Here is a 23,953-nt window from a genome sequence, read left to right on the forward strand (position 1 = left end):
GCACTGAAATGTAAACTCCACATTTTGTCTCGTTAACGTTATATCACCAGCACCTAAAATAGTGTCTAGAATATGGTAGGCACTCAATGAAAAAATTTCAAAGAGCAAACAAACATTCGAAAGGCTATCCAAACTCCTAATTAGTCAAAGAAATGCAAATTAAAACAACAATACAGTATCATTTTCACCTTTCAAATTAGAAAATTGAAAAAATAGGGGCACCTGGGTGGATCAGTGAGTTGAGCATCCCACTCAACTCTTGATTTTGGCGCAGGTCATGGTCTCATGGTTCCTTCATTCGAGCCCTACTTGGGCTCTGTGCTGACAGTGGGGAGCCTGCTTCATATTCTTTCCCTCTTCCTGTCTCTCTGCTCCTCCCCCTTTGCATGCGTGTATGCACTCTCCCTCAAAAAAAAAAAAAAACTTTAAAAATATATATAAATAAAAAATAAATGAGCCAGAGATGACTAAGTCCCAGAGATCTACTGTATAGTATAGTGCCCATAGGTTATAATAATAATATATTAATAAATATATATTAAAAGTTTGCTAAGAGGGTTGATCTTATTCTAAGCATTTTTATCACAAAAAAAATAAAACAAAGAGGGAGAGAGAAAACTTTTGGAAGTGATGGATATGTTTATGGCATAGATTGTGGTGATGGTTTTATAGATGTTTACTTATCCCCAAACTCATCAAGTTGTACACATTAAATATGCACAGCTGTTTGTATGTCAGTTAATACCTCAATAAAGTGATTTAAAATAAATGAATGAATGGGCAAGCTAGTACTGGTGAAGGTGCATAGATACCCTTAATTCTTGATAACCTTGCCAAAGAATTCTTCCAATTCTGTATGTAACCCTTATAACCACCACATTATGGCCTGGAGGTTTGTTTACCATGTCAGTATCACCACTTTATCCATCATCAAAAGTCCCTGTAGCTGTGATACCATTGGTAAAGTCCATTTCACTCTTTAAGGCCAAAGATGCTCTTACCTGGCTGGGCCCTTCAGCCATAATTAGCCTTGCAACTACTTTCTTAGCTGTTTAGAAGCTATTAAAGAGTTAATGCATTGGAGCTGTCACTGAGTAGCAAGACAGAGATGGGAAGGATCCAGAGGAGTATATATACTCATGGGGGAACCCCCAGCAGTGATCAATGAATAGAAAATAGACAGGAGACAGGCAGACACCTGAAAAGCAGGGACGTAATACCTGCTATATCTATGGTAATGGACTTCTATTTGTGTTGCTTATCCAAATAAGGGATAAGGATGCAAAGATGACATGTGACTTCATGGATAAGAATATCTCTAGAAATCAAGAAGCCTGATTTCTCGTCTCTGCTTTACCATGGATTGCTATAATTAAGTCTTTAAAAGCAAGTGCCTAGGTATTTTAGTGGTAGATTTTCCATTACGTGTGTGCATAATATTCACTGTGCTCTGATTTTACTTACTTGCAAATTTCTTTTTAAAAATGGGAATTGACATTTTCTTATTCATTCAACTTTTAAGCTCGGAACGACAATTTAACACTCAAAGCTCATTCCAATTTTGTCCTTAAATAACCAGAAATTGCTGCTATAAAAAAAAATAAGTACATCTAATTTGTGACCAGTCTTCAGTGGAACCTATCAATCTATTTAGGAATCTGTAACTACTAAAATGCCCAATTGAGTAGTCGTGGAACAGAATTTCATAGTTTTTAAATACTGCAGTTGCTTCTATTAAGAGTAGAATCACATACCTTCTTTATTCCAGAACGGTCATGGATTTTCTGTTTGAGAAGGACACAACACAATTTCTCAAAATGTGCAGTTCTTTCTGCTCCACAGAGGTGATGCGATAACGGCACGTGAGTGGTCAGTAGTGCCTCCAGAGCACATGTCACTTTATCTAGTGGTGACTGTTTACACATTCCACAACTGTAGGTCTTTTTACTTAAGCAGTTTCATATCACCAAAATTTTAGAGATAGAAAATACCAAGCTTAGTTCATGATCTCTCCACGCATCAGCTCAGCAATAACATTCTGTGTGCTAACTATGCCAGCTTTCCTCTGCACCCCCATCAGAGCTTAAACAACTTAACTCATATCAATGATGAAAGAATCCAGAATTATAATTCTGGTAGATGGGCCTTCTGCAGAAGGCCTCTTGCCAGAAACCCTACATGAGATCCTAGAGGAAGCGAGGCTCCAGGGAAAGAAGATTCTAATAAAGAGAGTACCCTGAGCTCTTAAGATGCATCCCACATTCCTTAGCTGGGCTCCATGTGACTAAAGCGTGATGGCATCCAATCCATTCTTACCCTAGGAATGCCTGGTGACTAATTATTCTGCATCTCTCCTTGGGATTAGGATCTGCCTCAGCTTAGAAGGGCTCCTTCCTCTCCAGGTCTGGCCTCACTAGAATGTCCTGAGAAAGTGCAGGGTTCCAGGAAGCACAAGGATCCTTCCAACAATCTTACGTTAGAATATGACGAACATCATGAGAGCAGTGACCACATCTGTCTCATTCATTGGTGTTGCTTCAATACCTGCCACAAAGAACAAATTTAAGTATTAGTGAAATAAGTGAGTGCTTTTTAGCTTCAGTTGTAGAATAACTCATATTGATGTCACGAGCCACATCTTAGAATCCTCATATTCCTAGCACTGTACTTGGTACTATTTATAATGGTTAGTAAATATTTTAGTTTAATGATTAGGTAAATAAATACTGTTTTGAATACCTAAAAGACATGATAAAATTCTCCTCAACAATTTCCATTTTACATGGTCAACAAAATTTTTTAAATGAGGCTTTATTAGGGCGCCTGGGTGGCTCAGTCAGTTAAGCGTCCGACTTCAGCCAGGTCACGATCTCGCGGTCCGTGGGTTCGAGCCCCGCGTCGGGCTCTGGGCTGATGGCTCAGAGCCTGGAGCCTGTTTCCAATTCTGTGTCTCCCTCTCTCTCTGCCCCTCCCCCGTTCATGCTCTGTCTCCCTCTGTCCCAAAAATAAATAAACGTTGAAAAAAATATATATTTAAAAAAAATAAATTAGGCTTTATTATATTTACTTACATAATGACTACAATTGTTCAGAATTATTTTATTGCTAAAATGTGGTAAAGAAATAATTGCTAATAATATTCCCCAAGCTATAAAGCCAAGAAGTCCATGGTTATCAGTATTAGTGGTTAATTGGCTAATCAGAATGTCAGAGAACCCTGATTTCTATATAAATGTAACTTTGTGATACTTTTGTGCTCAAATAACTAAAAGTTTGTGCTTATAAGCACATCTATGTCTGAAGTGCTCTTTCTGTCATATCAAAGAGTTGTTACTACCCAACCAATTTAGATAAATTGCTAATACCGTCTCCTATCTAATCCAGAGTAAATAGATTTTTCTCCTTTTTTAAAAAATGTATGCATAATTTGTACCAGTACAAAGATCCGTAGTATTCTATCTGATGAGTTTTGACAGTTGTGTATACCCATGTAACCTCCATCCAAAACAACATATCTGGCATGAACATTTCTTTCACCTGAGAGTTCCCTCGTATCCCTTTACAGTCATTTGCAACCACTCATCCCGAGACAACCACTGTCTGATTTCTGTTACAGTATATATTGGTTTCGCCTTTTCATGAACTTCATATAAATACAACCAGGCAGTGTGCACTCTTTTGTATCTAGCTTTTTTTTTTCGTTCAGCATGATGTCTTTGCAGTTCGCCCATATTCCATGTATCCATGTTCCTTCCTTTGGATTGTTGAGTCGTATTCCATCATATGAACATACAGCAAGTTGTTTATTCTCTCGTTGACTGAGTTATTTCAAGATTTGGAGTATTATGAATAAGGCTGCTATGAACATTTCTCTACAAGTGTTTTGATGCTGTTGTTTGTTGTTAGTGTTGTTTATAGATGTATGGTTTTCTTTCTCTTAGGTAAACACAAATTGCTCTATAGGATAGATGAATGTTTAACTTCATAAGAAACTACCTGTTTCAAAACAACCTGTTTTGAAAGTAACTGTATCTTTTTCTACTCCCATTAGGAATATATGGGGTTTCCAATTGCTTGCATTCTTGTACATCATTGTATAACATTAGTAATTGTGCATCCTTGCCAACATTTGCTATTGTCAGTCTTTTTTATTTTATTTATTCCAGTTGATATGAAAATGGTATCTCTTATGGCTTAATTTGCGTTTTTCTGATGATTAATGATGTTGAGCATCATTTCGTAACATATCACTGATACATAGGTCTTCTTTTATAAAGTGCTATTTCAAGTTTTTTTTTTACCTGTTTTCAATGGGTTATTTGGTTTTTTTTTTTTTAATTTTAGGAATTCCTTATATATTCTGGATAGGATTCTTTGTCAGATATGTGTACTAGAAATATTACTCCCTAGTGTATGGCTTGTCTATTCATTTTCTTAGTGATGTCTTTAGATGATCAGAAAAATTTTATTTCAGTGAAGTTTCTTCTTTCAGTTTCTTCTTTTATGGCTAGTGCATTTTGTTTCCTACCTAAGAAATCTTTGCCTCCCTTTAGTCTCCATTTTTGATGGTCCCCAGACCATCCTCGGCTTAGTGACTCACTAGGACTCACAGCACTCTGCAAAGCTGTTCCACTCATGGGTACTGTGTGTTATGACAAAAAGATACAGACTGAAATCAGGAAAGGAAAAAGTTTGTAGTCTAGTAGGAGAAACTAGGTACAAGTTTCCAACTGTCCAGTCCCAGTGGAGTGCTTAAGTCTCCCAGTAGCAATATATGACAACATGTGATAAGTGCTGCCGCTAGGGAAGCTCACTCAGGCTTGCTATCCCTCAAGGTGTTTTGTTTGTTTGTTTGTTTTGTTTTTTTTATTAGAGCTCTGTCATGTAAGCATGAAGCAACAGTGTGACTAACGGTATGATATGGAAACCTCAATTTTTATTTCTTTTTTTTTTTAATTTTTTTTTTCAACATTTATTTATTTTTTGGGACAGAGAGAGACAGAGCATGAATGGGGGAGGGGCAGAGAGAGAGGGAGACACAGAATCGGAAACAGGCTCCAGGCTCTGAGCCATCAGCCCAGAGCCTGACGCGGGGCTCGAACCCACGGACCGCGAGATCGTGACCTGGCTGAAGTCGGACGCTTAACCGACTGCGCCACCCAGGTGCCCCATCAATTTTTATTTCTATAGATAAGTCTTAGAGAGTTTATCTAATGATTGTATACACAGCAATCTACGTATTTATTATTCTTATGTTAGTTTGACAAATGTTATGAATGGTGTTCAGACCTAATTAGGTAAGCCCCCTATAGGCTAGCTTATATCCAACCATGCATTAGGCCAACCTTTTTATCCCTAAAAGCACTAGTCCTTTTGCTTCATGACACAGTAACAAAAATGTATCTTCCACGTACAAAATAATCATAGCCTTGTAGATGAAAGGAGTACATTTCACTCAAAAGTCAGACTCCTAAGGAATAAGTAATAGCAAACTAACTTTTATCATCTTGTTTTAATAAAGACCTATCAAATCTAGAGTTCTTTGAGATGTGGAGATAGTTTGTTTTCTAAGACAATAGAAACCTCACAATATGGCAAACAAATTTAGAATTACATATAGATGTCTTTCATTGAAGCAAATTTGCTACTCTCAACTTTAAAGATAAAGAATTAAGAAAGGTAGAAACCAATTCATTTTATAGAATTTGAAGTCTTCAACTCACAGAATTTGTAAACAAAAGTACACCATAAATTAGCTCAGGTGTTAGAATCATCTTGAAAAGTACTATGTTGCAACCCTGACAGCTGTTTTGAATTTCCAAATAAAATATTTATGTCTATAAGCATGAAAGAAAGAAATATGAACCGTAATCCGTTGAGGGTAGATCACTAATGTAGATTTCTAGAAAGATAGCACAGATGGAAAGAGAATATTGTTTCTATCTAAAAACCAAAGTCACATATTCATATTTACTTTTTTCAACTATGCTTTGCACTTAAGAAAATAATTTTAAAATAAGTTCTATGTTTTTATGGTGGAAAAAAGGTACAGTGAGGTGAGAAAATGATAGAAAAGGAGACTATGAAACAAATGAAAGAGCAGGGGGAAGAATAGCATCTTGAAAGGACAGTGAACGTGGAGGAAGAAGGAAGGGCAAAAAGAACAGAATAGAAACAGAAGGTAGAGATAAGGAGGCAGGGCAAACAGGCCCCTAAGCTTGGAGATGGGGTTTGGTCAACATTCCTCAAGGGCCTAGATTAGTGTACAGGCCTCTCATTTGGTCCTGCCCTTTCAACAATATAATGAATATGGTGGTGGAAGCCATTTGACACTGCAGATTATAAATCCCTAGAGCTGGAAAGGGCCTTTCATTTAAGCCTATGTCTCACCCAGGCCAAGACTAGAAAGCCATAGTGTCTGAAGGTGGTTTTCCAATCTCTTACACAGTTCCAGAATTGGAACACTTATTATTTTAAATAGAGCCTGTTAAAACATTAGAAAGGGTTTCCTGTGTTATAGCTTTTGAACTGTTTTCTGTAACTTTCGTAACACATTTCGTTTTCTAAAGCCATGCCAAAAGGACTGCTTTCCCCCATGACAGCTCCCATGATATTATAAGACTCGCCCCCCAGCTTTTTAAGCGATTCCTCTCGCAGCATAATTTTCATACCTCCCCACTGTTCTACTCCATTTTGTAAAGACACAACTCAGTTCTGCCAGACATTAATGCCTCAGCGAAAGCTGTCTGCCATAGTTGTGCAGTTAGCTTCTGCCATGTAGGCACTCACCTAGTATTTTTAGTCACATATTTATATTATTATTAAAGGTAATATATATTTACTACATAGAGATACCATATTTACTTTTGAAGGATAATTTCACAGGGTACAGAATTCTAGGTTGGCGGGGCTTTTTCTCTCAGTATTTTAAATATTCACTCCATTCTCTTCTTGCATGCATGGTTTCCAACAAGTTGGTTATCTTTGCTCTTGCATAGGTAAGGTGTTTTGTTCTTCTGGTTTCTTTCAGGATTTATTTATCTGTGCTTTTATATAGTTTAAAAATTACATGCCTAGGTGTAGTTCTTTGGGCATTCACCCTCCCAGGTGTTCTTGAAGCTTCCTTCAAGAACTGTGGTTTGGTGTCTGACATGTATTTGGGGAAATTCTCAGTTGCTATTGTTTCAGATATTGCTTCTGTTCCTTTCTTTCTCTCTTCTCCTCTGGTATTCTCATTATGCATATGTTATACCTTTTATAGTTGTCCCACAGTTGGATATTCTCTTCTGTGATTTTCTTTATGTCATTTTTGTGTTTGCTTTTCAGTTTGGGGAATTTCTTTTAAAACCTCCTCAACCTCAAGAGTGTGTATAGTCTCTTTCCTTGCCTGTGTGTAGTCTACTAACAAGCCTATGAAAGACACTGTTCATTTGTTATAGTTTTTTTTTTATCTTCATTCTTTTTTCTTTCTTTCTTAGAATTTTCTTTTCTCTGCTGACATTTCCCACCTGTTCTTGCATGCTGTCCACCTTATCCATTAGAGCCCTTAGCGTTTTAATCATAGTTATTTTAAATTCCCAGTCTGGTAATTCCAACGGATAGAGCAGGCTATATCTGAATCTGATTCTGATGCTTGCTCTGTCTTTTCAAACTGTGTCTTTCTACTTTTTTCAGTAAGTCTTATATAAATTTTTTGTGATAGTTGGATATATGTAGTGGGTAAAAGGAACTGCTGTAAATGGACTTATAGTAATGTGGTGATAAGGTGTGGGAGGAGAAGAACCATTCTATAGTCCTGTGATTAGGTGTCAGTCTTTTTGTGAGCCTGTGCCTTCAGACTGTGAACACACATGCCTCTCATCCGCTTCCTCAACGTGGGTGGGACAGGGTGACTAGAGGGGTGTGGGGTTGGGTATTTCCCTTCCTCCAGGTCAGTTAAGCTCTGATAAAACCTCAGCAGGTTAGACTTGGGTTGAATGATTTCTCCTGAGGGCAGACTTTGTTAAGAAAAACAGAATGTTCAGATGTATTTCAAAATGGTTCCCTTCCATTCCACCTGTTGGATGCACAATTTTTCTCCCATCGGTAGAACTCCAGGAGATAAAACTCAGGAGTGTGGGCTACCCCCTCATGATTGGGTCCCCCTCGGAGTTTTTATCTGTCAGATTGGTCCCCATTGAGCCCCTAGTAAGATTTGTCAATTGTACTTCATATCTCCCTACTCCAGTGCTGCTTCCTATGGGTCTCTGCTCCAGGAAGTTGTGATTCTCTGTAGTCACCTGTCAGTCTGTCTGATTTGGGGACAGCAGTTTACGCTATGGATCTAAGAAAAATTTGTTGATTTTTTTTTTCAATTTATTCAACTCTTTCTGGTTGTTAGGACAAAGTGGAAACTTCCAAGCTTCTTACATGCCAGACTGGAAACCAAAAGTTCACTCATTTAGTATTAACACAGGCTAAGAATCTTACTTTTCTTCAGCAGTGTCCCTGTGGGCTCAGATTAGCCTAGCAGACCAAACTAAAACACTAATGTTTGGGTGTTGTTGTTGTTGTTGTTGTTGTTTTAATGTGAACTCATGTTAGCCCATACCTCTCTATTCTGTGTGTAATGTGCAGTTATAAAAAGGTTTAACCTAAGTGCTTAAGATTCTATTTATCTTTGTTAAATTTTATCTGTTTAATTCATTTCTCATGCTAGCCTGTTGAGAGTATTTTATATTTTGATTGCTTTGTCTAATAGATTAGGTGTCTCTGCAGGCCTTTAGTCTCAAATTCAGTAAGCACTTGTTCTCTTTCCAGTCACAAAATTATAGAATTTTCTATCTAAAAGGAACCCAAAATATCAATAATTCAGCCCCCTTGTCTTAAAGATAAGGAAACTTCAGTCCAGAGAGCAGGCTACATAACTCTCCCCAGTTATGCAGCTCATTGATGGAAGGAAGATTATGAGCTTATAAAAAGGACTGGTGAGCAGGTCTGTGAACCAAGTCTGAGACACATGTCATCACCAGAAGTCTTTGGTGGGTGCTAGAACATTCAACAATAAACTTGAGGTACAGTTCTCCAACTATAACTGAGGATGCATTATCTTTCATTCTATCCACGGCACTGACATACCTTGGTAAATCTTACAGACTTTAACACCTCAGATAAGAAATAAAGTTGCCTTAGAATGACTTGTTTTTAGTGACCCATACTGGCTACTTGTGATAGACTACAACCATTTTCAAGTAATTAGGAAAAAAAATTTTAATAAGCCAGTCCATTTTCTGGTTCGTGGTCTCTACAATCCTTCTGAAAAATTAGAACAGTTCCCCCACTTTCAGTCTTCTGATACCTCTTTTTCTATTCAGTACAACAAATTGGGTATTATATTTAAACACAAACAAACCCAGCCATCTGAAACTTTAAAATGTACCTAAATAACAATTGAGCCAATGGGCTATTTAGAAAATGTGTGGGAAAAACTGTGATGCTGTTGCTATAATCAGATGCAAATGTATATCTTTAAATGCTTTTATTGGGAAAGAGAGGGAACTGAACAAGTGAATGAATGGATGAATGGATGAACGAACCAAGCATTCAACCTTTGGGAACACAGAAAGGAAATAATAAGAAAAATATAAACTAGCATATTGAGAAAGATAATTACAAATAAATGGAAAACTCTTCCTTTGACAAAAATATAAACAAGCATGTAACAAAATTTTATTGAAAAAGGAGTTAAGTAAACAAATATTAGATACTTAATATCAGACCTGAAAAACAATCCATAGACAGAAAGGAAGAAAGCCTGAGGTGGTGTCAAAGCTTGGATAACAGGAGAGGAAAATCTCCGTGGCTGTGGAGAGTTTTTACAAACGTGATCACGTGATAATGTTCTGGGTTTTTGGTTTGTTTGGTTGGTTGGTTTTTTTAAGCTTTAGAAAAGTTTTAGAAGTTGAATGAAAACAGCGCATGCCTCTGGCAGTTAAGAAGACATTGGAAACACTAGAAGCTCTTTCAGGAGAGTGTGGGTTAGAAAGTCAGGCGGTACGAGATCAGGTGGGTGGCAAGAGGCAGCAAGAGTCACCCAGTTTTAGAAAGTGAACCAAAGAGGCCCAACAGTGAAGCCAGGTTGGGTTCTGATGCAGTTGTTTTGATGACTCTTGAATCTTCAGGTAAGTGTCCCATCGCTACTGATTTAACCTGCTAAATGAGGCTGTGCAAAAAGTAGGGTCTTGGCAACAATTTGAAGACAATCCCTCCTATATTGTACTATTTTTATTACTTAATAAGAGTATGTAGTAAATAATAATAATGAAAGACTTTGATTACACAAAATTAGCTACTCATTAGATTTATATAATGTCTTGTTAACTCCAGAGTCCTCTTACTATTTATTTCAACAGTGTTTACACGTTACACTCCATTGTTAATCCAACCCAGTACTCAGTGTCCATCAGATCTCTGACAAACGCATTAATTTTCATTGACTCAGCACACATGACTTAATAACGTACATCACAGCCAGTAAAGAATGCTGCTACAGCTATTTAAGATCTGTGTTTAGCTACCTTTGGCCGAAAAATTATCATCCTGAAAAACAAACACACTATGGACAGCATGTTTGTCCTAGAAGTACATGTTTTACAGTTGTTTGTATCTGTAATAATTGAAGAGTCACCTTCAATAGTTGTTTTGAGAAGAAAATATTCTTCTGGAAGCAGTGGGTAGTGAATGAGGGGGGAAGTTGGTTAAAAACAAAAAATACCCAAAAAAGGAAAACGGTGTTCATCCCCTTTTAAGAGGTATCCAGATGAAAAATTGCTCGGCATGAGCTTGATCTATGTTTTTTGTGCTTATTAGTAGTAATGAAGATGCATTAACCATATTCTCTTGATAATGCTCTAGCAGTTTCTTAGTACTTTTATCAACATATAAATTTTACAGCTGGCAGTATGGGAATTTGACTAGTACATTTTTGTTCATAAAAAAGGGTAACAACATTTTAACTTCTTCATATCTGTGAATTATGAATCTTGCCTTCAAACAAGCAAAACTAAAATGCAACAAGACATGGGATTGCATGCAGGCTGCTGAGTGAAATACAGTGCCAGAGGTGAATGCCTTCCTAATCCACAATTTACGAGTTCTTTTCATTTCCTTCATTTATTTTTCAATAAACATGTATTGAGTGCCTTCTCTGTTGCTAAGCTGTAGTGTCTGTAAATTGAGAATGCCGTACCTCATTAGGAAGCAGCGGGAAACTGGAAGTAAGTGGTGTATAATCACGATATATCCTTATCTCCATTAGGAAACGTTATTTTCAACAATTTTTGGAAGGGCATGAAATAGCTCAGTTCTTTAAAGATAAAACTTGATACAAAAAGAATCATTTGAAAATTTTTTTCACATTTCGTGGAGTTGTAAATGAGCAACTCTTTCTCTTATAAAGCCGAATTCCAGGTTTTAAATTTGATTTGTCCTAGCTCCAAAGTAATGTAAGTCTCCGATATGTAGCCCATAATATTAGCGAGTACCATTAAAGAAAAACTTGATGAAAGGAAGAAGCATAGTGTTCTCTTTTATTATAGGACTATGGATCAGTTCTATCTTAGAGCTGTATCTAACAACGCCAAGGATACAGCTGTTCTATAAAATGTAGGAGAATTACTATGTAAGAGCTGTCAGGTAGATCTGAGAGAAGGAAATGATAGTAAAATTCAAGTTAAATCTAGTAAATGTATCCCTCAAACTTGATTTTTGATCTCCTACTTTTATGGAAAAAAGAAGCAAAATGTGAGAAAATAAGCTTCTATTAATGATTTGGGCAATAAAAATACAAACTTTGGTATTGTTGTGGAGTGGGACTACCTCCTGCAACTAAAATAATTTATAATCGTAACTGGTCTTCAAGATAATACCCCTGAGATACTTCAAGATTACGAATCATCTGGGAGGTAGTCATTCAGTTGACAAATGTTTACTTGGTGTCTTCTGTTTGCCAGATGGCTGTCACACAGGTGCTGGCAAACCATGGCAGCCGAGCGAGGAAGTGTATGAGAGGAGCGGCGGGTAAGGGGGTTAACCATTGACAAGGGTAGAATAAAATAAGAGTGAGCCTTCAGCTCTGCACTGTGGAGGTCATCCATGACTAGGAGGAGTAGTTTTTGCACATTGGCAAGGAGGCCACAACCAGACCTGAGTGGGCCTAGGACCGAAGAAGCAGAAGTAGCACATAAGACAGCTTTTTGAAGAAATATGTCATGAGGAAGGAGGAGAAGTGGGGTGGTAACTAGGAAGAGATGAGGGTTCACAGGATAAGTTAGCAAGGGTGTTTGTGTGAGCATGCACACGCACGCGCGCGCGCGCGCACACACACACACACACACACACACACACCATGGTTGTATGCTAATGGGAATGCCACTACAGAGAAGGAGAAAATGATTCAGGAGAGGAAGGTGCAAGGGCAACAGTCTCAGAAGGTGAGAGGATGGAATCCAGAGCACAGTGAGAGAGGCTGGCCATCGCTAGGAGCCGGGACTCTTCACTGTACAGGTGGAAAGACTTCGACTACCTGGACGTGCAGCTCCCTTTTAACAAATATTTATAAAGCACCTGTTATACGCTAGGCAACAGCAGCATAGCAGACAGACCAGAACCCCTTATCTTCGTGAAGCTTGCGTTCGAATGGGGATTGGAGGAGATGGACAAATAATAACCCATCAAATAGGATATGTAGTGCCATCAGGAAAAGTGAAGCAGGGCAGTGGGGAAGGAGGATGTGGAGAGCCGGGATGGTCGGGGTGGTGAGGGCAACTTGCAATTCTCAGGAACTGGGCGATTCTGTACAGCTTTTATTGAATTTACTTTGTGACTCTCAGACACGTTTATTTTTCAAAATCAGATTAAATGTGGCCTAATACCCACATGCCAAGGCTTGTGGGAAATCTGCTGTCGGCTTCATTTCACAGGTGCCGCCTTCTGTCCAAGGCTTGCTGAGCCCTGGACGTCTCCTTTAGAGTCCTTATCACAGGCTTTAACCATGCTTTTTTTACACGATTATTTAATATATTTCTTCCCTACTACACTGAAAACTCCAGGAGGGGAACTACGTCTGCTATGGACAACTGCATCCCCAGAACCGAGCACAGTGTTAGCACAAAATAGGCCCCATTTGTTGAATGAATGAATGAATGAATGAATGAACAGTAAAAAGACTATTTTCCACAAGCCACCTCTCGAAGAACCTTATCGTTGCATTATTTTGTGATCACTTTTACGTTTTCACTTTCGCTTTGTGTAGCTGTTCCAGTAAATGGCCTTTTTCAAGCAGGTAAGATGTGTTTTTATACCATTTGGAATATGTGACATAGAGTTGTCCTCTAATTTAAGTAATGTTTCTCCACCTAATTTTTTTTCTACAGGGCCAACGTCAAAGGTGCTCCCCTGAATATAAATAAGGTCTCTAATAGCCTGATAAATTTTGGAAGAAAGTTGATTTCTCCAGCAATGGCCCCAGGCAGTGCGGGTGGCCCTGTACCAGCGGGCAGTAGTGGAGGCTCCTCCACTGCTGTGCCTCCCACCAGGACCCTGGCAGAGGTCCCCAGGCATCCCCTGCAGCAGCAGCAGCAGCAGCAGCAGCAGCAGCAGCAGCAGCAGCAGAGACTGATGAAATCGGAAAGCATGCCGGTGCAATTGAACAAAGGTAAGGAAACAATCGTAATAAATCGAACGAAAACGCTCACAGTGTAGCCTGGGATTTCCTCACCTGCCTGTGAGGAACCAACCTCCTAGAGATAGAAATTAATGCAAAACCTAATTTTTAAAAATCTGTTAGATTCGTTTTTTTTTTTTTCAGTTGGAATATCAGATCCTGTGTCGTTTTTAATAAGACCATTTTATGAAGTAATTTGTTAAGGTACTTCTTTAGCATCTATATCCTAGGATACGTGCATTCGAGTCCTCTGGATGCCCGTAGAGTATGGCACAGGCTATCACAACACAGAACTTGAAAGCAGTTGATGCGATCTCTGCTAACGTGTAATGATGTATAGTCTGAAATGGGACGTTCCAAGAGCATGGGCTTCACTGGTCGTAGCATCCATCCACGCAGCCGGTTTGAAGAAAGCATGCTGCCCCTAGGCTTGCGGTCGCTCATCCAGCTGCTTTACCCATGAGCAATATGAACTGTACCCTTACGGGGAAGGCTAAACAGAATCTCTAGCAGCCAAAGTCAGTCTGTGAGTCCAGGCCCTACAATTTAGAGCCTTAGAATGCTGAAGCAGAGGAGACCTGGGAGACCACCTCATCCAAAGCTCTCATTTGACGAGCGGGGCCGCTGCTGGTGCTGCTACGAATGAGGGGCGCTCTTGCCACCCAGCCTCAAGTAAGCGTGTGGTCTGTTTCCGGGCTTTTCTGGTGCTTCGTCTCCTGCATGTATTTAACTCGTAGGAGAGCCCTTCAGGTTCCTACTCAGAACCTTTATGCTCTTATTTTCCACTCTTTTCAGAGACCTATATATTAAGTGCCCCTGTTCACAGCAGATTAGAAACAGCTGCATTTATTTTTAGTGGTGGGACTCTGCTATCTATACTATAGAAGCAAGAAATAGGAACATGATGGCAGAAAATCTACAGAATTCAATCCTAAGACCTCACAAAGCACAGAGCCTGTGGCCATTCAGTTGTCAGGGCACAAATAGCCTGACCCATGCCTCATTCACATCTTAAAGGGACCCTTGTTCTAGCCGTGTTCGATGACCGGTGTTGACAGCAACCACAGTAATATTGAATCAGTTAGAAGACCTTAAACCATGTTCCCATACACTCTGTTTAAGAAGATTGCATCTAAAATGGTTAAAAATTTTAAATTCTTGGCATTTAAGCTGGCAGACTTAAGTGGACTTTATTCCCCAATGGCACAAAAATAATGAGTATTGAATTCACTAACGAGTGTGTGCATGTTTATTCTTCTGTCAGTTACAGGGTATTATCACCATTGCCTATATGAAGTATTAGACTTTGTATAGTTAGTATATAAGTTTCTGTTAGAATATTGAGTTTGCCTTACACAGGAATGTCTCGTGTAAAACTACATTCTTTTCTTTTCAATGTAGCGTTGTCACACATGATTGAAAGAAAAGGAGACTTCAAATCATTAACACATTGTAAATGTATTTTAATGCCAGGAGACATGCCCACTTTCAGAATGGAAATGAATGTTATTTTCAATATTTCTTAATTGTACTGTTTTATTGTTCTAACCAAATATGATTTCAGTATTGCTTTGATAACAAGCCATAGTCAGTAGTAATTCTAACTGATGGCAGGCAAATGAGTCAGAGAATCTCTTAATGCTGTAGCTTAAATCTTCAGAGGAACCAAGCCAAATGACTATAGAAATATAAAGTTGTATCTCTAAGGAAATGTCAAGTATTAATATCACAGTAAGTGAGAAGGAGGCGCACGAGGATGGAACGACTGATGAAAACGAAGTCCCCAGTTAGAAGGAGACAACAGAGCACTTAAGCAAAGTACTTGGAACATGAGTATCACTAGGGCATTTTGTAACTGATCCCCGTGCTGAAAGAACGTCTCCTTGTGTGGCAGCTCTTCTTTTTCTTTCTGGTTCATTCTCCTCGTGTCAATCACGAAAAGCTTGTCTACCTTCCTCTTAAAGATAAACATTCCTGCAAATGTCCCTCCCTGCATAAGGATTTGAATGAAACGGAGTAAAAGGCGAAGAGAACAGTTGATACAAGTAGAAACCAGCTAGGTTGCTGCTCCCTCTCACTGACTTGCCCATGAAATGAACCGTAAGCACAGTCCTGAAGCCTTCTGACCATGTCTCCTTGCCCTGAAATAAGAGGTGTGGACTGGTCCCTGGGGAGCCTCCCAGCTCCAAACATCTGTAAAGATACACTGGGTAACGCTACAAGGAAAAAATACGTCTCCAGCATTCGTTCTTTATGCTGGTGTTTCCCACAAGTATCCCGCTGTGCTGTGACAGTGACAGATCTGCAGCTGTGTCACCTGGTCCCCGAGATTGGTGAGCACAGTACGTAGCCTGTCGGGAGGCTTGCGTTGGAGTACGGCTTCTTACTATCGCAGAACAGAGTCCTCTACTTAGGGCCTTTGAGGAGAGAGAATGTAATAGCCTTTGTAGTGTCCTCTGCCGGAAAATTTGAAAGTTGCTTTGAATAATGGCTGTTAGTAAAGATGAAAATGCTTGTGGTTTTCGTAGGTTACTTAACTCTCGAATGTTTATGCTTCCGTAGGATGAGAGTTGTATGGAAAACCCAAAATTCATGTATGTGTTGCTGGGAACGCAAAGTGTAGTTTGTGTATGTGTTGGGAGTCGGGTCGTGAAAGAAAGAAGAGGGCGCGCAGATATTCCTCCACTACTTTCTGGTGATATTTAATACTAAAATGAGTTTTCAGTCTCTAAATTATACACTAATAGGTAATCCAGAAGCAGCAGAGAAAAGTGGGTAACAGGCACAGAATTGAAAATCCCCTTCAAATAAACAGAAGATAGGCATGCCATTTATCAGTGAACAGAGAGGTAACTGTATTATGAAAATTCAGGACCTGATAAGTTCCGTTGAAAGCTGGTTTGGAGTGTGTACCCATTTATAGATTTTATTTCAGTTACAGGAGATATAGATACACATATATAAATGCATGTACTGTTAATGGATGGGATGATAGGATTACAACCCAGTAATTTGCAGATAAGCTGGCTGTGCTGTCAATTATAATTGTAGCAAGTGGTCAAAACACTTGAGGGTATGTTGTATAATTCCAAAACTGATTTGCTATTATATGAAAGGTACAGGGCAAGCAAGTCTATTAATCCTGCATTATCAAACCTGGAAACTACAGTGTCTTTGTAGAAGACTTGGATTTTAGTTTATGAATTTCACAGTAACTTAGACCTTCAGATGCTGATACAGCCAGAGGATTAATTCTGTTGACAGTGACTGTGCCTAATGTTGAATTTGGCCAGGAAGGAAGAAATCAGAGAACCGAAAAGTCTTCCTTCTAAATGGGAGTGTACCTCAAGTTCTTCACAGAATTTCCTGTTCTCCTTTTCCTTTCTCTCCTGTACTTTTAGAATGCACTCCCTCTTTCCCCATTTCCTTTGTCTATTTTTTGAAGTTGAACGCTTCTTTATTTTAAGCATTTACCATAGGTCCAATTTGTGAATGAAATCTCGCCTATCATAAGTATATCAAGTTTAAAGGGTGTGCAGTTCACAGATTTATTTTTACATGTTGACATTTATAAGTACATGTGGTAGCTTATGAAATCTTTTCAATGCTTAACTATGAAATTAGAACTTGTTTAGGTATTTATCTTATCACTGTAGAAACTGGTGTCAAGTTTAGTTAAAAATAATTTCTCTCTGTTGTAGGAGGAAATGCGTTTCAAAAAATGCCTGCTTTGTAATAAATGCATATTTACTTTTGGATAAAGAATTTTTTTTAAGAAAGAAAATATGAAACCACATTACTATTTGTAGCATAATGAAACCTGCTCAGAAAAATCATTTGATTTCTCAAGTTTCTTATGTTTTAGACTAATAGAAACTTGTTTTTTTCTTGAAGAAAAATATTCACAGAAACCTTTTAGGAAATACTTTTTAAAAATTAATTCCTTTAAAAAATATTTTATATTAATTTTTCTAAGATTGTATTTTGTTTTACTGTACCTTTAGTAATTAGGTTGATAAAAGTATTACATTAAGTATGAAAAAAGTAAACTTAATTTTTTTCCTTTTTATGAAATCTAATTATTTTTTCTTATGAAATCCAGGCGATGTAGTTACAGGAAGCGATGCTCAGGTTTCTGTTCCTGTCCAGACTCTAACTGACCTCCAAGGTACAGTTACCATGGCAACGTAGTATATCTTTTTGCCTGCAGTATTATCATTGCCTTCTCCAAAATTCCATTTTTCTTTTTGCCCACCCTCCATTCATACTGTTGATCCGTTCACTACCATTGTTCAGCCGCTGAGTGGCACTGTTGTTTAGAACAAGAGTCCCCTCTCATGTCATACCTTGGTGATGCCAAATCTGGCTATGATGTGGTTTTTATGAAGTTTACACCAGCCTCTTTTCTTGCCAAATATGGTCACTCTATATTTTGTGGTTATTTTAACACTACACTTTATTTGGAAGCTCACACTGAGGTTTTTTTTGTTTGTTTGTTTTGTTTTTTTATTTCATAGGTGCTCTATGGCAGTATTTGACAAATCAGTTCTCAGATTACATGACTTAAATGCTGTTTTTATGCATATTATCATATGTACTAGCCAGAAATATTTACTATATTTTACCTAAAAGAATTACAACTTGATTTTGAAATAAGTTTTTAAGTACAGGCTTTGTATTATGAATCATATTAACAGTGCAAGAAATCTCCGTATGTAATTGGCAACGATTTAAAATAAAAAGATCACATTTAAATACCATAACCGCTTGTTCAAAATCTGTATTTCAGGAATGCAGAAATAATAGCAATTCACATTTAGCACCTCCTATGGAATTTTAAAATGTATAAATATTAAAGTTGCTGCATTAATCTTTTATTATATAATCTTTTACATAAAATGTGCTGTAGAGAGGATTTCTGTATTAAGTGGAAGCCTAAGCTAATCTTAAGAATCTTCCATTCAAATTCAGATTGAAAAGATAGCAGTATTAATTAAAATTCATAATCACATCTTCCTAAATTTAAAATATCCACATAATATAGTCATGCTCCTAGTATCAAAATGCTGTTCTAATAATGATATGTCTTCATAATATCTGTGCTTTTTTATAAATTTACAAAAAACAATATATTGTGATTAGGAGAATGAGTGGTGTATTGGCTTCTTTGAAAAATGTTGTGGCAAAAGAAGGATGAGATCTTACTTCTATATAGTTCTGTTTCACAGGTACAGTTTCTGGCTGTATTCAGGTAATTAAACCCTGACCTTTAAGGGCTTTTTCAACTTGGTGATTCCATGAAGAGCTGCTGTTTATCTTTCTTAGTGTCTAAGTGATCCATATTAGAAAGGGGTGCAGTAGCAAGGACAAAAAAGGGGTGCAGATAATCTCCAGATGATTTCTCTTAAGCTTTGTCATTTACTGTACTTAAATGAATATTACTCTGATCATCTGATATGGTGAGAATTCACAGGACTTCAATTGATTTCCTAAAATTAAAATCTGACCTCCCCCAGGCAACGTTTTAAAAAAAATTTTTTTAATGTCTATTTATTTTTGAGAGTGAGTGAGCAGGGGAGAGGGAGAGAGAGAGAGAGAGAGAGAGAGAGAGAGACACGGAGATGGAGGCACAGAATCCGAAGCAGGCTCCAGGCTCTGAGCTGTCAGCACAGAACATGACGTGGGGCTCAAACTCACAAGCTGTGAGACCATAACCTGATCCAAAGTTGGGCGCTTAACCTACTGAGCCACCCAGGCACCCCTGGCAACTTTTTAACAAGTGTTTTGGTATCCCAAATTTAGTTTGGTCCCTTTTTAAGTTAGTTTACTGCAGAGTAGATCCTTGGCTGTGGAATCTCAATTTATACCTATGGAAAGAGAAAGGTGAAGGCTGTCTGACTTACTCTGATTTCTGCTTCTATGCTATTGCTCAATCTATTTTTTCGTACAGGCCAGAGCCACAAGAACAGTTTGCATTTTTAATAGAATCTTGCAGAGGGAGGTTATATCATTTTGTTCAGATCTCTTGTGTTATATAGGTAGAATCGTCTTATTCATTTATTCACCAACTATTCGCTGAGTGCTTACTATGTGCCCAAGCTCTGTTCTCATTGTTCTCTTGGCTTTCCCGCTTTTTTTTTTTTTTTTATTTACATGGTTGCTTGGGCATCAGCCTGTGCATTAGATAACCCAGGCAAGCCTACACAGTCAGGAACCAGCTCTTTTCTGGATACCCAGTTCAGAATTCCTCCTGCCTACCATGCTATGACAGAGATTGTATCAGTCTGATAGAGAAGGCTCCAGCCACTTTATGAGACATGGAGCCCAAATAATAAAAAGCTTTCAGTATGTCATGATGATAGTGACAATGATGGTAAGAAAATAAGACTAACCTGCCCTGATTTGGAGAAGTCATTTTGTGTTTTCCTCAACATACTTCCTGCACAGTGTCAAAAAGCAAGGGGAAGTAAAAGTCAACCAAAATAGTTACTGGGGGCAACAAAAAAACTTTCTAACAATCCATGCTTAATAGGATCAGTAATATTAGAAGTTGAAGAACTTCATCAGAGGGGCCACACCCATTATACTCTCCTATATGTTTTCAGAGTAGATATACTTGTAAGGGAAATGAAACTATCATTTTGACTTTCCCAAGTATGTTTTTTCAAATGGAGTAAGTTTTAAGAAATGAAGTAAATAACAGCACTTTCAGTGATTCTTTGATTATGTTTTTTCATGAGATCTTATATTTGTATCTTTGCCTTTAAACACACAATTATATGTGTTTCATTTAATTTTTTTTTTTTTTTTGGAGAAAAACTGACTATAAAATGAAATCCCACAATTTAAGTCAATAAATAGTTTTTGGAAAATTGTTGGGAAGTTCCATTTTATATCTCTCAGTATGGGTTGTACTCATAAAAAAATGTGCCGTGGGAGAATTTGTTTTTGAAGACTTAAAGAATTTCTTGGAAATTAGATTTGGAAATTGCCCGGCTGCCCCAGAAACTTTTCAAGAGATATTTAGGAACCGCAGAGCTTTAAAATAGGAGTACACACACAAACACACACATGCTTACAGAGCTTACTTCCAAAGAAAATTTAGAATTTCCAACCAAAGTATACAAGTATTGTCACTTAATGGATCATTAGGGGAAAAATTTAGATTTCTTAAGTTATTGCCATAACCATTTAAAAAAAATTTTAATGTTTATTTTTAAGGGTGAGAGAGAGACAGAGTGCGAGCAGAGAAGGGGCAGAGAGAGAAGGAGACACAGAACCCAAAGCAGGGTTCCAGGCTCTAAGCTATCAGCACAGAGCCCAGTGCAGGGCTCACACCTACGAACCATGAGATCATGACCTGAGCCCAAGTCGGATGCTTAACCAACTGAGCCACCCAGCACCATTTTTAATGTTTATACTTGTGTGTACATATTTATGTTGCAGATACAAATATATATACATACGTACATCCACACATAGATATCACTGTATAACATTGATCAGGTTTTTTTAAAAAGGAGGGGGAGAGGTCAAAAATCTCCCTGCCCAGATAACCACTGTTGACATTCTTAAGGTAAATCTAAAACACATACAACATTTGACCATCCCAATTAATTAAAGTCATTAAATGGGAAAAAAAAAAACAACACACCTCTCTCTTTACTCCTCCCACTGGTTTCTGCCAACCCATTTCCCTAAGGGTAATCACTGTTAATTTTTTTATAATTCCTTCTAGGAAAAATATAGATTTTAAACTGAGTAGTAACGTGCAAGTCACATTAGCGCAGTACCAGCTCACATGTTGGGAGAGGACTCCCCTCTGGACCTTCAAGAACAAAGAACTAAAACAAATGCCCTAGTGCAACAAATTGGTAGAACAAAGAAAAGAGAGGCCGAATTAATTAGAATAGGACACAGTAACGATGGGACAAAGAATGCCTACTCACAGGAGTGAGAGGAGAGACTGAGAAGCCAAAAGCTATCCTCGTGAATGACCCTATGTTGGCCACTGTGCTTGTTGTTGAGAAATGATAGTCGTGAAGCAGGACAAGCAGTTCCATTATGTTCTGGATAATCACTCTAAGAAGGCAGAGAAACGCGATACGTAAAACAAATCTGGGGAAGCATCAATTAGCCAGAAAATGCATTTTTGTGGAAAACTTATTCCCAAAAGACATTGAATAAATGACTTTTTGGACTGAGAACAAGGACAGAATTTGCCCTTTACTTTCAAAAAACCTCATTCCATTTGTCTTTAATCTTAGGTCACATGTGCGACAGCGCCCCCCGCACAGCCTTATTGGCAGGGGAGGGACAGGCAGACTGGTACAACTCTCCCAGCATGGGCTCTGGAGTTGGGTCCAGGTTTGAATTCTGCCTCCACCACTGCCTTGCTGGATGATCTAGGGAGGTCACTTAACCTGTTATCTGAGAAGAAAGGAAAAGAACAGCTGCTTCTGGGCTGGTTGTGGGAAGTTACCACCGTACCTGTGCTCCGTAAGGACTCACGGGTGCTGCCTGCTCAAGTGGCAGTGATGAGGGGAGCACTGCTATGTGTTTTGTTTTGTTTTGTTTTGTTTTGTTTTGTTTTGTTTTCCAAATACCTCTGGTTTTCAGAATCAAATTCTGAAAGAGCCAACTCAACTCCTCTATCTTTTCTTTTTTTAATAATTATTTCTGGGGTGTCTGGGTGGCTCATTTGGTTAAACATCTGATTTCGGCTCAGGTCCTAATCACACAGTTTGTGAGTTTGAGGTCCGCCATCAGGCTCTGTGCTGACCGCTCAGAGCCTAGAACCTGCTTTGGATTCTGTGTCTCCCTCTCTCTCTGCCCTGCAACCCCCTCAAAACTAAATAGACATTTAAAAAATTATTTTTTTAATAATTATTTCTGACATTCTATAACCACATGTTTGCATGTAGGCACTGGATCCAACAATGCTTAGACTCTGTGGTCAGACTACAGCAGGTCTGTTTCCAGGGGTTTCATTTACAACCTTCCATTCACTCTCCCGTGACACCAAGATGTATGTTTTTAACGCATAAACATCAGCCCTCTTGCTGTCTGTCACTCAAGTCTGTGAGGTGACAAAATATTACCAGAGAGGGGACACATGCCTCTCGTTTTCTCCTGGGTCATTGAACAAAGTCAAGGCCACAGCACTTTTTCCCTTTTTGCTCTTCTGAGCTGTGCCACCCCACCAGTGACCTCCCCCACCCCAGATTTCCTAGCCTTCTGAACATGTTACCTTTGGAGGTCCTGTGTCTAGCTCCTCCAGCTGGTCTCAGGTTCTTGCCTGTCCATTTAGGAATATACCCCAGCCCCTGTTCCTATTTTCCATTGAGTTGAATGTGAGAAAAATCACAAAAATATTATTCATGGGACATAGTAGGAGCTTAATAAATACTTTCTCCCCTTTCCCCTTTCTTCCTTCCCAGGCATTCTGTAGTCAGGGCTCCTCGTGATGCCTTTGGAGCTCATTCAGTCAGCCTGGGCTCTTGACAAATAACCTCCACTGATAGGTAGCACATGGGACACAAAACTTTTATTGAATGTTTCAGAGAGGAAAAGAGAATGAAGGACAGATTTAATATGGCTGGACACAGCCACAGCTAGTCCAGATAACACCTTAGTGCCCTTTAGAAAAAGCTACCCCTTCTGTGCACATGCAGCTCACACCAGGGCACCCATCTTAGCAAGCAGAACAGTAGAGCGGGGCCTGGATTCCCGCTGTCCCGCTAGGCAGTCTCAGGTGTGGCGGATGTGGCAGTCCTCGGCTCAGCTAGTTCACCAAAGTCTGTGGGAGGTGCCGCTAAAGTGAGACTAGTCCTAAGGGGAGAGGACTAGCAAATCTGCAGCCCACAGTAACTGCATATGAAACTACCTGCTTTAGATTTGGAAGTCACCACTATGCTAGTAATGCTTTATGTCTGCTGACTACTTAGCATATCGCCTGGGATCCTAAGCCACCCTGAGCCTTTTATACCCATTACCCACTTGGGCTACAAAGCATGTATGAAGTAGGTGTCTCACTTATAGATGAGAATCATGGCTAATGGAGGGGCAGTGAATTGTTGACTCAGCTAGATACCCGCTAGATACCCGCTGGGCTTAGACTCCAGCTTACGTGTGTCAGACCCAGCAGGTACTGGTTTGAGAAATTCTGCCTGGTAAACATCTCTCAAATCTACCACCACAGCCTTAGGTTCAGCCCTCGTAATCTCATGTGTGGGCAGGCGCAGGAGATGC

The 23,953-nt window shown here is 38.8% G+C and overlaps 1 protein-coding gene across 2 annotated transcripts in view; it reads left to right on the plus strand.

Moving 5' to 3' along the window:
* The window catches only part of TBC1D5 (TBC1 domain family member 5), a 549,135-nt gene that overhangs the window by 459,078 nt on the left and 66,104 nt on the right, over positions 1-23,953 (plus strand). For both annotated transcript variants that reach the window (XM_047100344.1, XM_047100345.1), the window contains one exon: positions 13,413-13,693. In XM_047100344.1, coding sequence (XP_046956300.1) covers positions 13,413-13,693 — 281 coding nt within the window. The remainder of the gene's footprint in view (positions 1-13,412; positions 13,694-23,953) is intronic.

This window comes from Lynx rufus, unplaced genomic scaffold (assembly GCF_022079265.1).
Source record: "Lynx rufus isolate CCGP_SWC_20201006 ecotype Redwood Valley unplaced genomic scaffold, mLynRuf1.p SCAF_5, whole genome shotgun sequence".
Taxonomy (NCBI): Eukaryota; Metazoa; Chordata; class Mammalia; order Carnivora; family Felidae; genus Lynx; species Lynx rufus.